At 38.7% G+C, this 22,356-nt stretch overlaps 1 protein-coding gene across 6 annotated transcripts in view; it reads right to left on the reverse strand.

Annotated features, from left to right (window-relative positions):
• The window catches only part of LOC118423764 (band 4.1-like protein 5), a 36,872-nt gene that overhangs the window by 13,242 nt on the left and 1,274 nt on the right, over nt 1-22,356 (reverse strand). For 5 of the 6 annotated variants that reach the window (XM_035831981.1, XM_035831977.1, XM_035831976.1 and 2 more), the window contains exons 2-12: nt 10,583-10,687; nt 10,016-10,058; nt 8,973-9,051; nt 4,866-4,910; nt 4,407-4,486; nt 3,730-3,850; nt 3,331-3,418; nt 2,482-2,640; nt 1,896-2,065; nt 1,405-1,511; nt 879-911 (exon numbers count right to left, since the gene is read on the reverse strand). In XM_035831981.1, the coding sequence (XP_035687874.1) occupies nt 879-911; nt 1,405-1,511; nt 1,896-2,065; nt 2,482-2,640; nt 3,331-3,418; nt 3,730-3,850; nt 4,407-4,486; nt 4,866-4,910; nt 8,973-9,051; nt 10,016-10,058; nt 10,583-10,687 (1,030 nt within the window). The remainder of the gene's footprint in view (nt 1-878; nt 912-1,404; nt 1,512-1,895; nt 2,066-2,481; nt 2,641-3,330; nt 3,419-3,729; nt 3,851-4,406; nt 4,487-4,865; nt 4,911-8,972; nt 9,052-10,015; nt 10,059-10,582; nt 10,688-22,356) is intronic. The other variant, XM_035831978.1, reaches the window with a different exon arrangement.

The following is a 22,356-nucleotide window of genomic DNA, read 5'->3' on the forward strand; positions in this document are numbered from 1 at the left end:
CATCTTTGCCTTTGGGATCATGATAAAAGTATTGTTATGTTTGATAGTTATCATTCAGACCATGCTGTATGTAGAGAATGAACAATGAACCGAGTACAATGGACAACAGATGACACCAGGAAATGGGGAATTAGACAGTCCTCACCCTCCCACGGTATCTATGACCTAACAGATGTTGCTACATTAGATTTTGCTATGCTTAGCTAACGCCACAATCTCCAAGCAGGTCCTAAGGTAGCATAAGATAGTATCAAAAGCTGGCAATGGAGTTTAGCTGGCTTAGGAGTGTGCATTGGCTACTGAAGGCTTTTGATACTATCATATGCTACAGTAGGATCTGTTTGGAGATTACTAAACCTGTACCCTAGTCACTTCTCTTCTCTGACTAAAGGCGAAATAATGGTTTGAAATCTGAAACTTTCAAAAACTTTGGCAAAGCCCCAAAATATTATTCAGTCTATGCAGTGCTAAAGGATATTTTTTCATAATATACACTTTCTGTACAATATTCAATTTCATACCAATTGTATAAAAAAGGGGTCATACCCATTCAAGAACTAATACCTTATTCATCTGTCCCTTTCAATATGAAAACTATGTCTCAAAATTTCCTACATCCTACTTATTTCCGGTATTATTACTTCATTACAGTGATGTAAGAATATTTGGTAATTCTGAAGTTTTCTTTGCTAAAAAAAAAAAATTAAATGTTTTGATGTGGACTTGGTTTCTTATCTAATCTAGAACTTACTACATGACATCATTAACCATCCATGTATAGACAGACTGTACAATTCCCACCAGTGAAATGTTAGGTCATTAGTTAGTAAGAGAGACATGGGCTGGGTGTGACACATTCTATTTTGGATCATACACACCCATTGGGCTTCCAAGAATCTGCGGCCTCACAACTGAAAGCAACGGATGCATTTAACATGTTACACACTTCCACAGAAAACCTCACGGCATCATCATTGTCAAGTAAACATTAGGAGCATCAAAATCGCATGCCTCAATACAACCAATAGAGCAACATATGCAAAGGAAAGGTAATGTTAGGTCATCAAGCCAATACCAAAATAATTTGTTAACATATTGTATAAGAGAAATAGCATTGCCATTATTTGGTAACACCACTCTTCCACTAGAAGCTGCAACAGCAACCAAACATTCGACAGATTGCTTGACAAATTTCAATCATTGATAAAACACAAATCTTTTAACACTTTTTGTGAGTGTTTTGTTGCCTTTTTTGAATCATACTCCAAAATGAAATTAAGGGTTATACAAATCCAATTCTGGTTGCTCAAGGGTCCCTCATCAAAGGCTGTCTGGTGGAAAGCGGGTTTAAAAAGCTATGTTGCAAGTTTTGTTTTTTAGAGTATGACGTTCTTTAATACTTACGTCTTCTAGAGCTCTGCCGCCGTGAATACCTCTGGCTCGGGCGTCTTTCAAACTGCACCGTCCTCCGTGACTGGCGATTTCGTGCTGTCTGGTACTCAGTTCTCCCACTATGGACATGATATATACACTTGTAAACACACTGAATTTGTTTCCCTGTTGCCATGCCCCGTAACATACATCAGTTTAACTTTCATAAGTCATTTTAGGGTTACCATGATAACTTTGTAAGTAAGTAAGTAACGATAACTTGACATGATAACTTGCTAAATGTTTATCAAAATTTCATATGTCAGTCGAAAGAGAGGATGTTTACTATCACATTTGACTACAATGTACAAAACATAAAAATTATGTACAAAACCAACCTTCAATTTTTTTTGGACAATACAAACTGTATAGGCAAACTCCCTGGTAGATCATTCTAATACTTCACAATGAACAGCATGATTGGCATGTTATTCAACATTGAACTGTTGGCTTTGACCCCTCACCTGAATCTGAACCTTGACCCCATGCGGAGAAGCTGCTGCCTCCTGCCAGGCTTGTCGACCGGCCCCTTGAGGCGGAAGAAGGCGTGGTGCTCCACTGCACACTTCCACAGGTGCTTACAGGCCTTGGGGTGGTCCAGTCTGAACACAAACGTGTGAGTCTGTTCTCTTCCCTGGAATAACAGTGTCAGGTTGTTTACATGATGATGACACTCTAATATGGTCACTCCATTTTGATACAAGATGATCAAAGTTGGTTCTCCTCAGTGAGCAGAAAACGACAGATGTGCTAAGATGAATAAAATACTGAGACAATCATCAAATTACATTTAAATCTGCACTTGTAATGCCCAAGGCAGACATTATCCTATCCTAAAACATTTCTTTATACACAAAAAATTGGTTAAAACATTGACTAAAATTTACTGATGAATAAATCTTGTAGTACTATGATGATCCGGAATCAATCTAGTAATATCAAATTGAATACCATTTAACAGCAAAGACTTCGCAGTATCAGAGGTTTCCATTCCCATCTATGACAAATGCAAGTGCCCCCCTCCCCCTTATGTGCCACCCTCCCCCTTACCTCATCATCATCTTCTACCACAGCCAGGATCAGCTTCTTGCCCTGGAAGTCCAGTCTGGTGATCTTAGGCCAGAAGAAGAGGCCGATCTTTGTCTTCCCTTCGAACACCAGGACTCCTGTCGGCGTCAGTCCTAGTGAGTACTCATTCCCATCTCTTCCCTATGGAAACAAATACCAATGTTTTAGTATACACAAACATTCACAAAAGAGCCAAAAGATTCATTGTACAACAGGGTTGTAGCCAGCTAGAAATCATTTTCCGTCCCCTCGATTTTGAATGGCTTTGGCGCAGCGTTCCTAGGGGGGTCCAGGGGCATGCTCCCAAGGAAAATTTTAAAATCTAGACCCTCTGAAATGCTATTTCTTGCATTTTGAGGGTTAAATTTTACTCACAGATCTAGAGGACGGAATGGGCAAAAAAATTTTCCGGCCCCAGATGCAAAATTCCGTCAAAGGACGGAAGGATGAGTGCTGGCTACAACCCTGTTGTACAATAAACATAAGGTGTTTTTCAAAAATAAAAGCTTAAGTTGCCCAGACATCAGAACAAGTGGGTCAACCTCTTGATCAGAAGATGCATCGGGCCTGGTGCCCATCTCCACTTCAAAGCCCTGGGCCACACATAGGTGCAAGCACTACAGCAGGGGGCTAGTATACTGGTAGTGTAGTGTGTTTAGCTTCCATACTCTCGTAGCAGAGAAAGAAAAAGTATGCACCATTTTAAAGAGTCTCGGGTATGTTTTTTCAAGCTACTGTTTTATGATGTACATTGTAGTTTTGACTAGCGTAAATCACTACTTTAGTTTAGTCTACAAAAAGTACTTTAACACCCATACATCTACAGCTCACCTTGACACAGTGCATGTCCACTCCATACATCTCCAGCCACTTGGCCTTGTTCAGGTAGTTCATCTCAGCTGTGGCTGGGCTCTGGCCACTGGTGATATAAACCAAAGTATGTTAATGTTATTTTATATTGTGCTTACATATTACAAAACACCATTGCCAATAATGTAATGCTCACCTGTATCCACCGGGTAACCTATTTCTGTTGTTTTCACAAACAGAATATTCAGGGGTATCAAGTCGACGGTTCGAGGTTTCAAATTGAAATATATTATATAATATATATGTGCAGTAATATGTCTGAAACCACCTTCTGTACCCTATTATTAAAAACAATTCAAACAGAACCCCTCTATACTAATTCTTGCTGCTTAGTGGTTAATACCTGTACATGAAACTTACTGGTTCTTTTTCCACTGTTCAAGAATCTCTGCTTCCATCTCCTCTGACTGCTCAGGAGCGAATCTGAACTCCGACACGATGTCAGGCTCATACTCGTTGGGATCCCAGTCACCAAGCTCAGCTGGAAAGATATGAAAATTTGTCAAAAATGTCAACTCTTTTGCCAAGGTGAACATATTGTTTGTCTTCATAATACTTCAAACATTTGTTCAATAAAGACCAGATGAAGGGTAATTTTCAAGGCGTCCTTGAGGTGACTGAATTCCAACATCAGACATGTGATTTTTTTTTTCATTTTGAGGGGGCCCAATATTTAGCTATAGCTTGGTGAATCTGTGTTTCATTGCATTAGACTTGGAGCAAATTTTCAAACTGTTACTACAATTGTCTAACAACCTACTTTTGTAGGTGAGCACCTATACCTTCTGTAGTTACACCTCAGAGGAAGCTACACCTTACAAAACCAAAATTTAGACATAATACAACACTGTACAAAGTCTATAGAATAATTCTCCATTACAATCTGTTCGAGAGAGGAAATTAGACTGTACAGAGTCTAATCAATTAAAAATTGTTCCAGAAAGAAACACAGAATAAGAATTTTGTGAAACTAACAGGTCCTACAGAAGCTGAATATTTCACAAGTGATGACATATTAAAACAGGCCTGATACTTACATTGTAAAGCAAATCCAGCTAACTCCACTGAAGTGGTATGGTCACACTCAAGCCTGGAAAAAACAATATCCCCTTTGCCACTGGAGTGGTACAAAGAGTCAAAATGCGTCACAAAATATCCACGCAAACATGCCCACAAGAAAAAAATAAAAAGCATGAAACACAAAAAAGGCATTAAGACCCTCGAGATACAACCACAGGCAGAAGAACTTCATTCATGCATGGTCACATCATTTCTTCATTCGCACAAACAATTCCAATTGCAAATTGTGACATTCATGACTAAATATACCAATGCTAACTTGATACCAGCACAAGTATGTTCCCATTGTCCCTTTGCGAAAAGGAAAATAGGGCAACTAAGAAATAAAACAATTAAAATCTACCAGCTGTCTAAAACAGATTTCAAGCACCAAGTAATTAAAAGGAGCTAAAAATTCAAGACAGAGTGTTACTTACTTCCCAGACAGAAGGTCCTTCTTTAACTGGAGGAAGAAGAGATATCTGGAAGATGAAACAACATAGTTGTAATGCTTTCTGAAGGCATAATATCAAGTAAAATGTCATGTAAATTTTTTAGGCAGGCTTACTACTTTATATACTGAAATATGCTTTTCACATTAGAAATGTGTAATATAAAAATATTATTATTTTCCAGTGGACTTATTTAAGATTCTGCATCAATGGACAAGAAACAACTACATCTGCTTCATGGCAATGCTTGGATATGAGGCGATAGGACAACCATTACATGTACCTGTACACTACATGGTGTGTAAAAATCTATTTAGTGTGCTAAATGTAACCTTACAAACAATGAAACCTATTGTGCATGCATGCAAGTACAGCAACATGCTGGAAACCTGATTTTCCAGGAGAAACCCTTCCCTGAACTTTACAATAACCTTGTCAGACATTGCATGGAACACCTGCCAGGGGCTTCAACCTCTGACATGTCTGACTCTGACCAAAAAATCCACCACTGTCCCAACAAATGCCTACTGACAGATAGTTTGTCCCAGGCGTGCACCCTGCACACATCCCCATTTGTGCAACCTAATCCAAACAGACATCCTCCAACCACAGGAGGTTTCTACAGATAATGGAGAAAACTATATATTCTTCCCCACACTGCTTTATGTGGTATACCACAACCACTGTGTGTTTAGTACAAGGTATATTGAGCCAATCTCATGACTTAGCACTCAAGATTGCCTGCAATAGGGTGGTATTGATTTAGCTGTGGGTTAGAGGTCTGACAGACAACACAAAACCATAACAGATGACAGTTTGGCTGGAGGATCTCACACAGCTGTGACTTGCCAATCACGGTCTCATTAGTGGGAACTGCCATTGTTAATCTTGATCTGTGGGTGACCTGCATGTATTGACCCTGACAGTACATGTACTTGACAATGGCCTTGTATATGAGGTGTACTTGTACTTGACAATGGCCTTGTATTTGAGGTTCAGGAGGGGCCAATGTTAGGAGATTGCTAGCAAAGACATGGTTGTTTGAACTTCAAGTTGCTCCATGTCTGTGCTCTGTCTCAAAATGTCTTACCATTTCTTGCCATTCATGCGCTTGGGGTGGAAGGGGGTTTTTGGAAGGTTGATTCTTTTGATTTACATGAAATAAACCATACTTAACGGATGTACCTTGCAACTCAGAACACAGCATTTAGGCACAAGTATACATCATCGCCAATGTTCAACGTTGCACTCTAGGCCTGCAGTGTTGTATTCTAGATTCCTGTAGCCATTTAGAATTTCACGTCATTCTCACATCCTTGATTTTCTTCCTAAAGAATTTCCAGCTTTGTAAAGTTGTATACAAAGTTTGGCATCACGGGCCCTAAACAGGTTGAGTCTCCAAGTCCATCTCAACTCAACGAACCAGGGTCAATGTAGAATAGAGGCAGAACATTACATTTAATGGCATACATTGAACCACTCTAATAATAAGCCAGTTTTGGTAATGACTCACATTTACTGGATGTGATTGTACCATTTATGGCATGTGATTGCATACAGGCTCCCATGCCTTGTAATTACCGGTACCTTGAGTGATAAAACCCATCAAGGCAAAGTGCAACAAGTCCGTTCCAACCGTTTTATTAGCAGCTTTCGACCTTGGAGCCAAATTGACTTCCCACATTTTCTTTTTATATCTAATACATGATAATGTTGGATATCTAGATTACGGAAAATTTATAGCTGATGTGAGAAACAATTGAATTCTGGTTTGTGGCAGGTAAAACTCATGGTTTGTGCTTGCCTTGCAGTTACCATTGCTCTATCATTTAGCGAAGCTTTCCACAAAATTTTCTTCCGGGAGGGACATAAAACGGGGGTCCCGTGCTCAAGGAGGTGCCTTGACCACGTCAAACAGCCTTATTAGCCACACTTTGGGTACCTACTGGCTGCAAAATATTATACACCCAATATTATTTCAATAGAACTTCACACTGGTCTATGACAGCACAGACGTACAACGTTAACATTGCACAGAACCTCTCCTGGGTATCTTGGCAGTTTGCATCAGGAGAAAGTTTACAGATTTAAAACAGAGGCATTTCCATCTTGTGGGGAGCCACACTTTACTTGTAAACAATTACAAGCTAGGGGTCATGACCCTGGAGGTCACAGAGTCACCTCAGACTGATGCCACCACCAGCTGGGACCTAACATCAGGACTGCCTGCCAAGGGACAGACCATTAGATGTCATGGGGAGGGAGGAAGCCAGGGAGGTTTTGGGCTGGGAGAGAAGGTCATAGTTGAGGAAAATGTTTCATAGATTTTATTAGCCTGGTATCCAGCCGTAATATAGCTCCCGAGTCTCTTCTCTCCTCTTTGCAATTGCATACAAGATGAGATCAGTCTTTTTATTTGCTTCCAACATCTAACTCGGTACAAATTGTACATGTATGTGTACATGTACAAAGATTGCAACTGTTGGCACAGGATGCTGTTGGTATCATTGGGCACAATTGGCATTGGCCTGTGACCAACTAGCAAGGTTGTTCAAGGTTATGTATCCAGAAGAGGGGACAATGATGGGCTTCAATGATTATATCCTTATGATCTTTGTACACGGTATTGCACATTCACCCAATTTTCTAATAGGTAAGAAAAACCTCCAAACGAACATCCCTGTAATTTCATAGAGCCTCTTCCCAGCTGTAAGACCATGACCTGGAAACCTTCAGGGTCACAAAAGTTTACCTAAAAACTCATAGCTGACACTAGAACTCATTAAACACAATAACTCAAATGTAACACATCATCCATATTAGGACTGCTATGGGATGTGTAGCATTCCAGCTAATGATGATGATGATAAATATGTGATTCAATGTGACACATTGGAGATAGGTCTAATGTGTTTCCAGGATTATAATCTATCCCTCTAAAATGTAACGCTAGTTCACCTTAATCGGCGAGGTAACCTATATCTGTTGTTTTTCAAAACGGGTGGTAGTTTTAAACTGCAATATACTGAAAATATTGCAGTTTAATGTCAACATCCGTCAACATGATATTCCCAAATACCCTGTTTTTAAAAGCAACAGATATAGGTTACCCAACGGATAAAGGTGAACTAGCGTTACATAGTTAAACAAATACTCAATTTCTAGGTCCCAGTATCACAAAGTTAGAGTTGTAAAACTTATACATTTTGCATATGGTAATGTTGAAAAGGGGTCAATGAGGGGTAATTTCTAATTAGCAGAAAGGGGGTGGGGGAATCAAGAGATTTAGAGGTACTGAATATACTGAAGTCAGTGGACAAAAACGAATTGAAATTTGGAAACATATGGTGGCAACAGCTGCTGCATATACCAATATTCCTGGCAGAAATAGAGTTGGAAACAGAGTTGGAAACATGACATCCTTTTTCTTTAGTCCATCTGTGTTCTATCACCAGAGTATGGACACCAGATCTGAGCAACTGATCCTCTCTGCTAGAGTCTGAAACAGCTGGGAGTCAATGGCAAGGGTAACCCCAACAAAGGGGACATATTGCACTGGCTTCAAAACAAACTGCAAGCCACAGTGTTTATTCAGGATGTCAGCTGGGGGTACTGATCAGGGTAAAAATAATACTGTGGAAATAAATCCTTGAAAACCCCTTTGTTTCTCAGGTAGTCTAGACAAGTCTATTGAATTGCATAGCTGACAGAGGATGTTTGTCCGTGAATGTTTTAGATGATGATAGTTTCAAGTACTTTCTATTGTTGGTACAAATGTACCTCCTTTCCACTGGAATCTCAGACAGTCAGAGCAGCAGTACTTGATGATAGGGCTGCCTTGATTTGAGTTTTGACCTCTACATGAACTCATGTCAGATGAGCTAGTGAAGTGCAAGACTTTTCTCCAATGGCATGTTGTCAATGCAAACCATTTTCTTAAAGACTTTCTGTCAAATGTTTACCTTTACAGTTTTTCCAACCAGCTAACAAATAATATACATTCTGCATTCCGCTATATCTCTAATCATTGGGAATATAACTTGTTCTCAAAGGTATGTTGTTGCAGACATGTCTTCTATGAGAGACACCCACCTTGTGTATTCCTCATGTAGATTGTTGGGTTCTGAAGAATAGAACTTCACACTAAATCTTATTGTGTACGGAGGTCCGACTGTGGAAAAACAACAATAACAAAAGTCATTCATACATGATCACCATAAATTGAAATGTGTGACATTTGTATTATTAGATATGATGTTGACATTGCCGAATTACATGATGCAAAACACAAACATGTTTATTGTTATCATCAAAACAGCTTCACATGTTTTTCTTCTTCTCTGCACTTTCATGACATTGTAGAATGGTCAGCCCGTTTGCACACAATGCAGCAGCCTTGATGATGAAAAGGTTTCAATGCTTTTTGTCAGAATGACAAGGAATGATACGAGAACTGAGTATGACAATTGCTTCCACAGGTGAGTTTAGGATTAGAAATGTGAAAAAATAAAAAATAAAAACTAACAAATAAAAATAGGCTGCAATAAGGAAAATTATGTGGGTGCATTTCCAAATTAGCATTGCAAAGCTCCAAAATAAAAATGGTTGGAGTGCAGTCAAAGACGTGCTATCGTGCTATAAAAATGTTGTGCACATAAAAATCGGTAACAGAAAAGACCAATTTACCAGGAACAGTGGAATCCATATTCCAAGCTGCCATCAACAATACGGGAAAACAAGGGAAAAAGTTGATCTGCTTTGTTAAAGGTGTTAAAACAGTTAAAAAATACTAAAAAAAACAACAAGACAAGTGGCATTCCATGTGTAATAAGAAAGTGGAATTTGCAATACGTATCTATTTTGGGTCGGGGGACAATTTTGGACAAAAACAAAAATGCTCAATTTTGTGGCCAGAAGAGGTAAAATACAGCTTTCTGAAAAGTTGAATTGACCAGGACAGAGACACAGATAAATGACAAATTAGACGGTAGAATGCTTAAATTACAAAGGTAGTGTATAGAAGCATTACCATGCAATAGAAATTAATGCAGAATATGATATGAACAGGCAAAATGGTATATGATTTAACTGATGAACACATTTGAAGAAAAGCACACTAACTTTGGAATACTTACTTTTTATTTGCTTCTTTACACTTTTCGTTGGATCCAGCCAATGCTGTTGAAGAGTAGGAAAAGAATACTTCTTTCATATTCAAACATTTGAAAACCTTATCCTAACCAAAGTATGCTTTCTGTAGACTGACTTAGTCACTATCACTTAACATTTACCAACCAGAATAGATTACATTTACATTCTAATTATATGAGCAAAGGAACCAATAATGCCTTAGGTCTGCAACAATACTAGTATACTAGTAGAAATGCAAAACCTACAGAAATTGCTAATAGTAAAATATACTTTACTGTCAGGGTGCAGACTTGTATGGATCTAGGAGTGTTTGTTCCTTTATTAAACCCTTATCCTGCCTAGTGGCAGATAGCGCAGAAGGTTTCCTTTCAGTAGGACTAGGAGGGTATACTTTTACAGGGATTGGTTGCTAGCTCTTAAAAAAATGGGACCTCCATTTTACTTCCCTTCCAAAAGACGGGTGCAGCCCCAACGGAGATACCCTACCCAGGATTGAACCAAGGTAGTAGAAGTAAATATCTATCTGTCTCCATGGATCCAGAATAACTCACAGAAATTTGTGCAGCGTCCATAAACTGGAGCCCGAAATAGTCCTTCTCTATCAAGTCCATCCGGTACAGGACTTCTTCATACAGCTCCTGGGCCTTGGCCTTCTTCTGCAGGGGGAAAACAACAACAAAAATATGTAAACTATAAAGCCAACATTTTTGGAAAAATGCAGAATGTTTTCCCTCCAGCCTTGTGTCAAGTTACTCGCATATAATACTGTACCATTTGGCTCGCTCCAAAGTAGTGTGTGCGAGTAAAAAAAGACTTGAGGCTATGAATGGGGTTATCTGAGTAGGCTGATGTGATAGCCAGCCCAGTTAGCCAGGCCTGTTGCATAGCCCAGCCTTTCTATAAACCCTTTCTGCTAGGAGGAAGAAAGAAAAAGAACACACCAGCAAAACAAAAAGTGTTCTCCTTTGGGAAAAGATAACAACACCTATAGATTGCCTGTTAAGTATCCATGTGTGTGGGTGGTGTGTGCTGGAGTTAAAAGCAAGAGAAGCGAAAGGCCTGAAATTCCACTTCATCACGGAAGTCAGCTTGATCGTCTAAACCCCAATATTTAAGGGATCACAGAGAAGTGGTTCCCGCTGAGACAGGTGACATTTTCAGACCGGTTTCAGACCAAGCCTCCTGAACACCTGGACTCTGTAACCATGGCAACCACCTCCTACCTAGATGACTTTAAATCACACCTAATCATTTCTGCCTGAAGCAACTTTGGAAGGACCATACCAAAACAGCTCAGAGTAATCGGTAAGATCTGGAACATTTTGGGAGTCTAGACAACTTATTAAATCTAATTTGTCAGGACAACAGTTTTCATAAGTTTTTATTTCTATTGCTTGTATTCTTCCTGAATTAACTTTCTGAGATAATAAGAAAAACACCTCCCAAGAATGATGCAACACAGCAATAAAACACAAACTGTTCCTTCAATTTGTCTAAATTCTAATTTCTTTGTTATTTCTATTTCTGTATGGCATCCCCCTTCACACCTTAATGCCATCCCAGCTAAATGCCTGTAATGTAGTAATGGTTTAGTACATTATTAAGACATCTTGTCTAATGCCTTATGTTAGATACTCCCCTTATACTCAGTTATAGCCTTTCAAGTACCATTATTGTCTTGATACTTAAAAAGAGGGTCTACTTAAATGTTCACCTTTAGTTATTCTAAATGACTGCTTGGAGATGTGGTGGCATTTCAAGAACAGACATTTAGGCATAGAATGCAAAATGAAGGTGACCAACTACGCAAATAGGGACTGTAATAAGCACTGTGTCATTCAACTGCCACCTTTCTGAAATCACCTCTGTGAAAGAGAGAAGGTCTTCAAAATCACCTTCTGCAAAATTACTGTTATTGGAAGGGACAGTAATGTCATGGAGAATGACTCAACCAAGGTTTCTCTTGATGAGCCTTAGAGCAAATTATTACCCCAAATTGTCTTGGGCTGGCACATAAAAGTAGGTGTTCACAGTTACAATTGTATAACTACTTACCCCCGGTAGGTGTTGTTGGTGCTCTTGACGTAAATGTAATTTGACAGCTAATTTCAATATGATTTAATCATACACACATAATAAATTGAAGACGCACCTCAACACAATAATAAAGAAGATGAGAACTCATATTCATATTCATTATGATTATGAAGACAGAATACTGTGTGTTTAAATACAAATTTGATTTGTGCGTAACAGAGCTAGGTCAGCAGCATATCATGTATCATACTTAGTGTTGGCATATGTCACATTACCCTACTTTTCTAACACCACTTTATTGACAATATAGGATCCTATCCCATTTCAAGAATACTGCTAACATTTTCTTGACAAAACACAAACAGATTGATCTACCCTGGTAATACAGGAAGCATATGTAAATGTAAATACAAGATAAAAGTAAACCTCAAGTCAAGCCCCCCTCCCCGCGTACTAAAAGCAAGAATCAGTATCCTGGATTGCAGATTATTTTACCAGCCAGAGTAGTGACATGAGACTATCATGTAATGTATATACAAAACATCCATGATAAAAAGTAACCCCCAAGCCCCCCTCCCCACATACTAAAAGCAAGAATCAGAATCCTGGATTACAGATTACTTTACCAGCCAGAGCAGTGACACCAGACTATCAAGTTCTGTTGTCACAACTTTCCTGAATGTCTCCCTACACACCCCATAATAAAGTGTGCCCTGCACTCTGGTATGCCAAACATTCAGGAACACAAAATGCACTTAAAAATGTAGAAACTGAAGACGCCCCTTTGGTATTACAACAAGCTTCCACAAACACTCTTAACAGCATTTGAAGCTTGTCTTTTTGTCCATGCTTGTTTTTTCTGCTTTCTACCTTTTTTCCTTTCAATGGCCTCTAAGAATCAGGAAATATAGCAATATCATTAAACATACGGTAACACTGGAGATTGCTAAGCAATGGAATCTATATGTAGCAGTAATACTGGTGAACAGAAACCTAATCAGCGGCAGTCTTGTTTACCATACTTAAATCTGTTGCCCTAGATGTTGTAGAACAGACCCCCACCATAGCTACTTTATTCCAAATTGTGCATGGGGTAGATTCTATTTGAATGGGCACTAAAATGGTGCGATGACCTAACCAAAATTTCTTTTGAAATCACATTCTCATTCTATCTCTCTTTCCTGCTTTAGAATATCCTAGGTGTTCCCAGATTTCAATTTTTATACTTTGGGCCTCGAGTATTTGAGGAAAAAGTTAATACAGATAAGTAAATTCTGTAAGTAATATCTGTAACCTTGAGGAAACACCACAGATAGCTGGAATACCTCTTTCTATTCCCTGCCATCAATCAAAGTTCAAAGGTGATGATAAGGAGTAATTGGTTTAACATGGTCCGTTCAAACTTAAGTATTGTAGGAGTACTGTTGGCTAGAGATAAATCATACCTGTAAGCTTGGTTGTTTTTGCAGGGACTTAATTTCATGGTAGAGGGGGAAAGACAGTTTTGCAGTGTTTTAAGTTTGTGGTCGAAAGTATTCTGTTGTACAGCAGAAAAACATCGGAAATGCAAGAATGCTATGTTCTTTATTCCTCACATCTGATTGGACAAACCCCTCAAAAATAGAAACAGTATAAAGTACAGTGGCAGCTGTCACACAGGACCATCAAAACCAGCTGTTCTCTGTGGTCTTTAGTACAGAATAGTTTGTACTACACAAAGACTCTGTTACTAGGAAACGACATTATCCTAATAGATAATCAGCTCAGCCTTTCCCTTTTAATCGTTCTGAGTTATTAGCGGGCCAAGCTGGGTTTAAAGCGGAACACATTAAACATCTGCCTGAGCAATAAAAAAAAATGACAACATCAAAATTAATTTCAAAGATTTACTTTCCAGCACAAAATATTGTTCAAATTGACTTTGTAAGTGTGTAGTGTTTGCTTCTGTTGGCTTCTGGCATCAGAACATCAATACAACATTTGCGTTTACTGAATCAAAACTGAGCTATTAAAGCTTGTCAGTGAACTATAACCTTGGACTAGCTGTTGACAGGCAGGTACCATGCCAAAGGCAATGTCAAGGTTAAATGCACCAAGGCAGCTGTTTCTGGGTGCAGTACCAATCCCGAAGAGGGGTGGTGCCTGGGCGTTCACCACAATTCACAAATGTGTCTACCTTGCAAGTTATAGTCATAACAGAGGTGTGTTTATGCTCTTGAACTGTACGTGGGCCAAAGGGAAAATTAAAAAAAAAAGATTTTATGACGTCGCAGCGTTGGGAAGAGCTGTGTATGTTTGGATTTGGGTAAACTGGGAGAAGAATTTAAGAATCAATCTGAGAATACATCTTTGAAATTTACAACAAGCATCGAGGGACTTAACCTTATCAATTATTCAAAACAGTCACAAATCTCACATCAATTGTTACATATTTCTGTAAAGGTCACGTTTAGAAATCAGAAATATCATGCATGACTTTATCCTTCGAACTTGAATGTACTCTAGGTATGACTACTAGATATGCATACAATGAACAAAGATTGCACTGCATTCTTAAGGCACATTTATGTGTATTCAATAAATAAATGTATGCAAAGCAAATATTTTCCATGTGACTGAGCAAAGGCAGTAAGCCGATGAGATCATATAGAAGCTATTCCATTTCATGCATATGCTGTATGAAGCATATTAAGATATCTTTTCAAAATATAATTTCCACAACCAGCCCCTTTAACATATTGTTTGCTTCACAATAACTATGTGCATACCCAACTGTACAGGTCACAGGAATTGGTTGAGAAACAATTTTTTTTACTTTTCCTAGTACATCATACGTCATGTATGTTTGTAATAGCGAATATTGTAACATTGTATATAATATACATTGTAATAATGTGTGATGGGAGCCTTTCTACCTTTTCCGTGCCACTTTTATTTCCAGGTCACGTCACCATTATGTAGCCCTTTGTGTTGTACTGACAGATCTATTTGCAAAGATGACTTATTTCCATCCATGTGATGGCATAATTATAACCATAATGATGGCAATCACCAAGGCATGAAGAATTGATAAGCTGGGACATACAGAAATGCTGTCTGTACTGGTAATGTCATGTTCACTATGAAAATTCTTTTGGTCCTAATATTCTTCACACTTCAGATATACAATTTTTCTAGTCTATAATGTACAGCCTCATTACTCTAACGGGTACCTACTGGCTGTCTCTCAAGGTGAATACTCAAGGTGAATATAATAGACTAACTTGTTGTACAGTGCAAAATGCAGACTTGTTTTTGCTTGACTTCTTTTGTTGTTATTCCAAATGAGGTTCAACTGCAAGTGCACAGTCACTCACTAACTGGTTTATAGTCTGTTGTTCCTCGTCTTGAGACAATTAGTCTTGCACATAGATGTCATATTTTGTCGTTGATGCAATATTTCAGTGAAGGATAACCTTCATGCTTATTTCCACATGCACAGGACATGTAGACCTACTACTGGGTTAGTCAAATATATAGTTAGGACTGGGAGAGTAATCAAATAGAAGCTAGCTAGACTGCTTCAGCAAATATACCTGTCCTCAAAGTAGCACAGTTGAATTTTTTCTTCAAGCTGTGTCATATATGTTTATAGTACAGTATTATTTATTTACATCGCTGTCTCTTGTGATCCATATTCTTGTAAGATTTCTTCCAAATTTTTATTTGTTCCATATAATGATGTCTGTACATACCTTACCTTACAATTTATCATATCTAATAAAATAATGCAAATATGAAAACTTTATTGATTTCTCTCATATTGTAGTCAATTCATTTTGAATCAGTCTGGGTTTCCAGGTTGTCACAAAATACAGAAGTAAATGAGCAAACGTAGAAACTAAGGTGAACTTAAAAAACAAAACAAATGAGGTATTCTTATTAGTTTCAAAAACTTGCACCACATCTATTGAAACATCTAGGATGTTGTTAGGGAGTGTCCCTAACCCAGACTCTATTCTGTACTAGTAACAGCCCTTATCTTCGGCAGTCTCCAATGTGTACCTTATCAGAGCATACATAACTGACTTGTGGGAAATCGTTTAGAATCAGTCCACAGTCCAAGATCTGTTATAACAGTCAGGCTGTGGTTAGCTGCTGTGTAACAGATGCCATGCAACTTTCAAAACAGCATATGAGGGAAACCATTCAACCTATCCAAAAATATAATCTTATCAACACAGTTGTCAATGACAATCGGTAAACTCCATGTGCTTCCACTATCTTATAGCTTGACATCTGTTATAAATGCCAGATGGATTATAAATTGCATCCCTGTATCTTGAATATGTACAGCCTTGTGAGTAAACAATTAACACATGCTGTCTCTGAAACCACATTTAGATTAGGATAGATTAATCATCCAGCAAATACTGAGGAATATCAGCCTTTACTTCACAATCACGGTAAAAAAAACTAATGCTTTGCAGCTTACCATTGTTAGGTTTACATCTACTTTGGTCAACTGCAAGTTTGTTTTGAAAGGGAAGTTTGTTGATGAATCCGACATTAACCCAACCAGTTGTCTTGAAGGAAAACAAATGACCAACTGAAAGGAATTTATTACATGTTTTATTACACAGACAATTGGAGACAACACAAACACCTGTAACTTGTCTAGAAAGAGAGAGACAAGTGCACAGACTATTCATGATATCACACCTATCTGCCATTATCACCTCAAAGTGAGATACAATTTCCAGAGACATGCAATATCAATTGTGAAAATCACCACGGGCTGACAGAAACAAACGGCATGAAAGAAAAAGGTCACCATTTTACCCCTCAACCTCTAGATTGGATAGCAAAAGAACAAGCCAAAATAGGATAAATGTTTGGCTTTGAAAGGGCTTCAGGCATTTGCATAAAATCTCAGCTCATTTCGGATAAAAAGTGTTACGGACAGTTGAACCACAAAGACAGTAACATTTTGGGTCCTGTGCTTAGAACAACAAACACATTAAAAACACAAAAACATGGTGAATCGGAATGCTAATTCTTGGTTTATTTAGATTCAACAGTCAAGTCTATGGTAACCCCTGAACTGGAACCCTGGTCCCTCCCCTGACTTTCCCATGAGACTTTAAAGTTGCATAACTGAAACCTAACTCTGCATGGCAGGCCGCCTGGCCAGGACAACCCTGGACCATGTCATCTGGGGATGGTACATTTCTGGTCCATGGGGCAACTGAATTAGTACCACTAGAATTCATCTTGATAGCCTGGATACCAGACCCCAGCCTGAAGTCAAAAAGATCTATCAAGTGATAGATATTTTTGAAATTGGGCTGGGGTCTGGTATCCAGGCTATCATTTTGAGTGATGCTGAAAATGCAGTTACAACCACAGCAAACTGTACATCTCTATCAAGTGTACAAAAACGGAGCTAACTTTAATGATTGGCACATTCACGTACGTTGCTTTGTTGGATACAAATTTATATTCTGACACCTACATTGTATATTCTTATATCAACCAATGCTATTCTTTACAAACTATAGAAAAATTGCAGCATCTCTCTCTGCCTGTGTGTGTGTGTGTGTGTGTGTGTGTGGAGAGCAATTCAATGTTCAAGATGGCTTTTCTTTTCTGTTAAACAACACTAACTCTACTCTATACTTCTGAAGCTTAAAACATGGCCACTCTGTCAACTGGAACCTGCGGTACTAGTATATGTTACATACAACATCACTAATGGGTGTCTTCAGGAAACTTGGGTCATTACACAAGCATTTTCTCACTTTCTCAATAAATGACCCCAGTTCATGTACTCCCTAACAAACTCTCCCTCTATCAAACTCAATCTAATGTTGCTGGCACCAACTGGAACCGTGCCTATAGAATTCCTCCCCTGCGAACAAGCATGTTCCACTTGTAACGGAATGTCTCCAGTCATGGCATGAATTCCCTGGAATGCTTCAAGTTGAATGGATCTGTGGTTGGGAATTGGCAAGTACATTACCCTGCATTGTAGTCTGGTACGGTTGCAACTCAATCACTCGACCTACCATCGATTCGAAATTGGCTCTTGCCTTGAAACGAAAAACAAAAATGGAGCACACTCTCTGTTATCGGTTTGCACTTTGCAGTGGAAAATTCTCAATTGAGAGAGCCTCAAGCAAAGAGCTTTCTCTGTCAGTGTCATCTAGTATGAGTACACAGAAGTGTTCCTGTATTTGAAGTGGAAAACTTTCAATTGAGACTAAGCCACGAACAAGGAGTTTTCTCTGTTATTTAGGACTTCTATATCTTTGTATAAAGACAAGACCGTTTTTAGACTTATTTCACTCTCTTACATTGAGACATGTTAATAAGCCATGTTGAGGTGAGTTTGTAGAGGTGAGTTTGAGAGTTAACCCAGACATCACAGACCAGCGGTCCTGGGTTAGATTAGAGGGTCTACTTGCGCTGGTATTTCCCTCCTGAAACAGACCCCAACACCCCAGGGCATGTACCCCGACCTGAACGACCTCCGACATCAAACACGGAAGGTAGATATCATCACCATAGATCCTTTTACACGTGAACTCTGTTTTATGATATGGTTAGTAAACAGTAAAATAGCAGGTCTTTTACAATAAAATTCAGAGGACTCCTGTATTGGTAGACCTCTCCTCATAATATGAGCCCAATGAAATGAAATGTGAAGTGATAAAAAGGTTATGCTGGTTTCAATTCCTCTCAAATTTTAACTGAAACCATCACAGGCATCAGCACATTTCCCCAAGCTCTATGGGGACTAATGTGGATTTATACTCACAGTTTACATGTCAGTCAAAACTCAAACAGCATGAAACATGGCAACGCGCTCTTGAATTTCAAGTTGAAACATAGTTGCCATTCGTACCAAGTAACTTTTACTTCTTGTAGTTTAAGCGTATATCAAACATTTCTTTATTGGTTTAATTCCTTCAAATATGAACTGTATGATCAGCTGTGGTGCAGCAGTACCACAAGCACTGGTAACTAAAGATCTCTTGGAATGAAATGAAAGGTGCTCACAAGGCAGAACAGGCCAAGTACTTTTCTGTGTCAGTGCTTTTCTAGGTCCCACCAAATAATGGTATTCTGGTCAGGGAAACTTGAGACAACTGAAAAAGCGTCAAGTTTGGGAACCTTGAGATGACTGAAAATGAGCCAAGTTGCTGTTACTTGTCACCAACTTTGCGGGACATGTCAGTGGTATGACATATTATTACTAACACGGCTACATCCTTCCTTTGAAAAGTATCAAACTTTTTCAACAGTGTAACATAAATACAGTTGTAGTACAATGCCAACACAAAGGTATACACGGATCAGCTTTAGCTAATAGGTTGTAAAGTGGTATCCTCTTTGTGAATGTACATAACATTTCAAGAAATGGCATTACTTGTCAATCATGGCATAAGGGCCTCCTTATAGATGGTACAAAGATAAAAATCGGAGAGAGAAGTGCTTAGTGGAATGACCAGAATGGCGAACATGGCAGACCAAAACAAAGTGCTTTTCCTGAGTCAACAAAAGCTTAGTTGGCCATCACATGACCTATTGAGTAGAGTAGGGTAGAGTAGACATCTTCGGTTTGGTAGGAGTTGTTACTCCATGGATACGTTCATGGATGTATGAACCGTTCCATGAACCCTTTGATCAGCTGACTGTGATGGTTTGGTTGTTTTTTCCAATTAAACTACTATACTTAGGCATACATACTAATGCTTACTTGTATGTACATGTACAATGTACAAGGAAACCAGCACAGCAGCAACATTGGTTCTTTGGTAGGTTTTGATTCACTTTTTATCTCTTTGACAAGACACAGCATTCACTATAAAATAGTATAAACCAACTATGAGCCTTCAGAGTCTCCAGCAGTCCAAGTTCTGTTCCAAATATAACCAAAGTTTTTGCAAACTGAGTCCACGTTGATCCCTAAGCCATTCTCAAGCTCAACGTACATTCCTAACATGTCTTAAAAAGTAAATGCCCCAGGTTTTAGTGGGGGGAGGGGGGCTATTTGTCATACAGTTTGTGGGTGGGTCTCAGCTGGAATAACACAAGTGCAACATCAGTCATATACAATGAGTAGAAAACTATGATAGGTATGCAAATTGATGATAATACTGATATCTGGGGTAGTATGCTGCACTAGAAACCCCAGCTCACACCGTATAAGCTTTGACTTATTTCTGCGCTCTCAATAATTTCTTGCGTGTTCTGCTTGAGGGCTGACTTGACTTTACGTTCCACTGCTTTAACATGTCTAATCTTCTCATATGACTTCAAATTCACGTTAGACTATAATAATGGTTTATTTGGCATAAGCATCTTTTCATGTCCTGAAGCCATTCTTGCCTCTTTAACCTCATTAACTTGTACCATACCCACAGTATATAACATGAGCGTACAAATGTATATAGTAATGCCTTTCCTCAGTTCTTCACAATTGGTGTCTTTCCAGTAATTACTAGTTGCAGTAGTCTTATAGTTATATATCAACGTGAACAATTTAGTTTGGGTCAAATAAAGTTCAACTTTGCAGTACATGTATTAGAGATGGGAGTGGCATATCGTGTACTTTTGTCCTACAAGTGAGGTGAACTGAGAGAACAAAACAGAACAAATGCTGCATATTCTTTCTTGTACAAAAGTAGGACAAATCTGTCAGTTTTGTACCACATTTTTCACATAAAATACAGGACTGGAGGCTATTCTGAGAGCTGTATACACATGACAGCCAAATGTTCTGAAAAGAACAAGAAGACTTACATTTCATGAATACCAGATATGCAGTTCTGTGAACTGCTAAACAAATACTGTTGTCTGTAAAAGTTTATAAGGTTGCTCATGAAGTAATGCTGCTCCACAAAACTTTAAACATCGCAACATAAAACTGTACCAACTTCTTGCTTAACAACCGTATTGAAGCTTTATCTGGAAAAATTCTTCCATCATCAAGACTTCTAAACATACAAATGTTGTTGCTGATTTTTAATGGATGTCCATTATATAAACTGTCCTACCCTGTGATGGCTGTCCTGTGTGTTTACTGAGACAGGTTTGTTTACGTTTCCTGATAAACAGGCAGCCTAGAAAGGAAACAACCCAGCCCGGTATCATTTCAGGAGCATCTTTTAATGCAAAAACGTTCTCATATCATATGTCTTTCTTTTTTTCCCTGAAAATAAATTTTGAACCGACATTCTTTGAGATTCATCACTGGCCTTGGAGAGTTCTACGATTGCTTGAACAATGGAATATTCAAGATCACATGGATTTTTGTGTACATTTTGATGGTAACAGGCCAACAGACCCTGTGTCCTTTGGGACCTATTTCAATGCCAGCTGTATCACTGGTGATAAATGGGGGGTAAGGTTTTGTCTATCAAGTTGGGTGTCATGCAGGGCTAGAAAATCTTACAACTTGCTGCTAGAAACTCTTGAAAGTTGTAGGGCAATTTGGGCGAAGTACTTTGTGGTTTCACAGTACACTGTGGTTTCCATAAATGTATTTCTCTTTTCGGATGTGATATCAAATGTGAAATTTTATTTCGTTTCAATTTGGCTACATTATACATACATATTCTTGAATAACCACTTAGTAGTTGTATTGGTTTGTCTCTAGTTAAGTCACTAAATTTGACTAAAGCAATATGAACATACAGTAATAGCATCGTGTTAAGCCACACAACTGTACTGGTCAGCAATGATGAATGAAAAATTGAAAATGATCCAAGCATGATTCCTAGCAACTCTTCTGCAGACCTGATCGCAATGTGGGAAAATCTATGTAGCCATCCCCAAATGTAGCCTCACATGGAGAGTGAAGCACTTTCACTAATTGTTTTCTTTCTGTTGAGCACAATGGCATTTCCATGACAATGAAGAAAGCCACATGATTGGGTTCAAGATGACCCTGGTGATCATATGTACATCAGAAATCTCAGTACGAACAGGGGTAGGGTGGTGGAACCTCCAAGCAGATGTATGGAGAGGCTACGTCTGCTTTGAGATCACAAATAGCCTGTGTACCATCGTCCGCAGTAACCACTGAATACTTAAGCTTGCTGAGGATGGTACTCAGGCTAGGATCACAAGGGGTTGTGAATTTGAATTTGATCATCGCTCCTTCTTGTGTTTTTAATACGAACAGGGGGTTCATTTCAAAGCAGAAGTAAGAAGCTCAGATCTTTATTTTCTGGGGACTCTCATATTTCCTTGGGTAATTACTTACAGGTGTAGAACCAAAGCTTGGGAGACTGCCACAAAA

This window comes from Branchiostoma floridae, chromosome 10, assembly GCF_000003815.2.
Source record: "Branchiostoma floridae strain S238N-H82 chromosome 10, Bfl_VNyyK, whole genome shotgun sequence".
Taxonomy (NCBI): Eukaryota; Metazoa; Chordata; class Leptocardii; order Amphioxiformes; family Branchiostomatidae; genus Branchiostoma; species Branchiostoma floridae.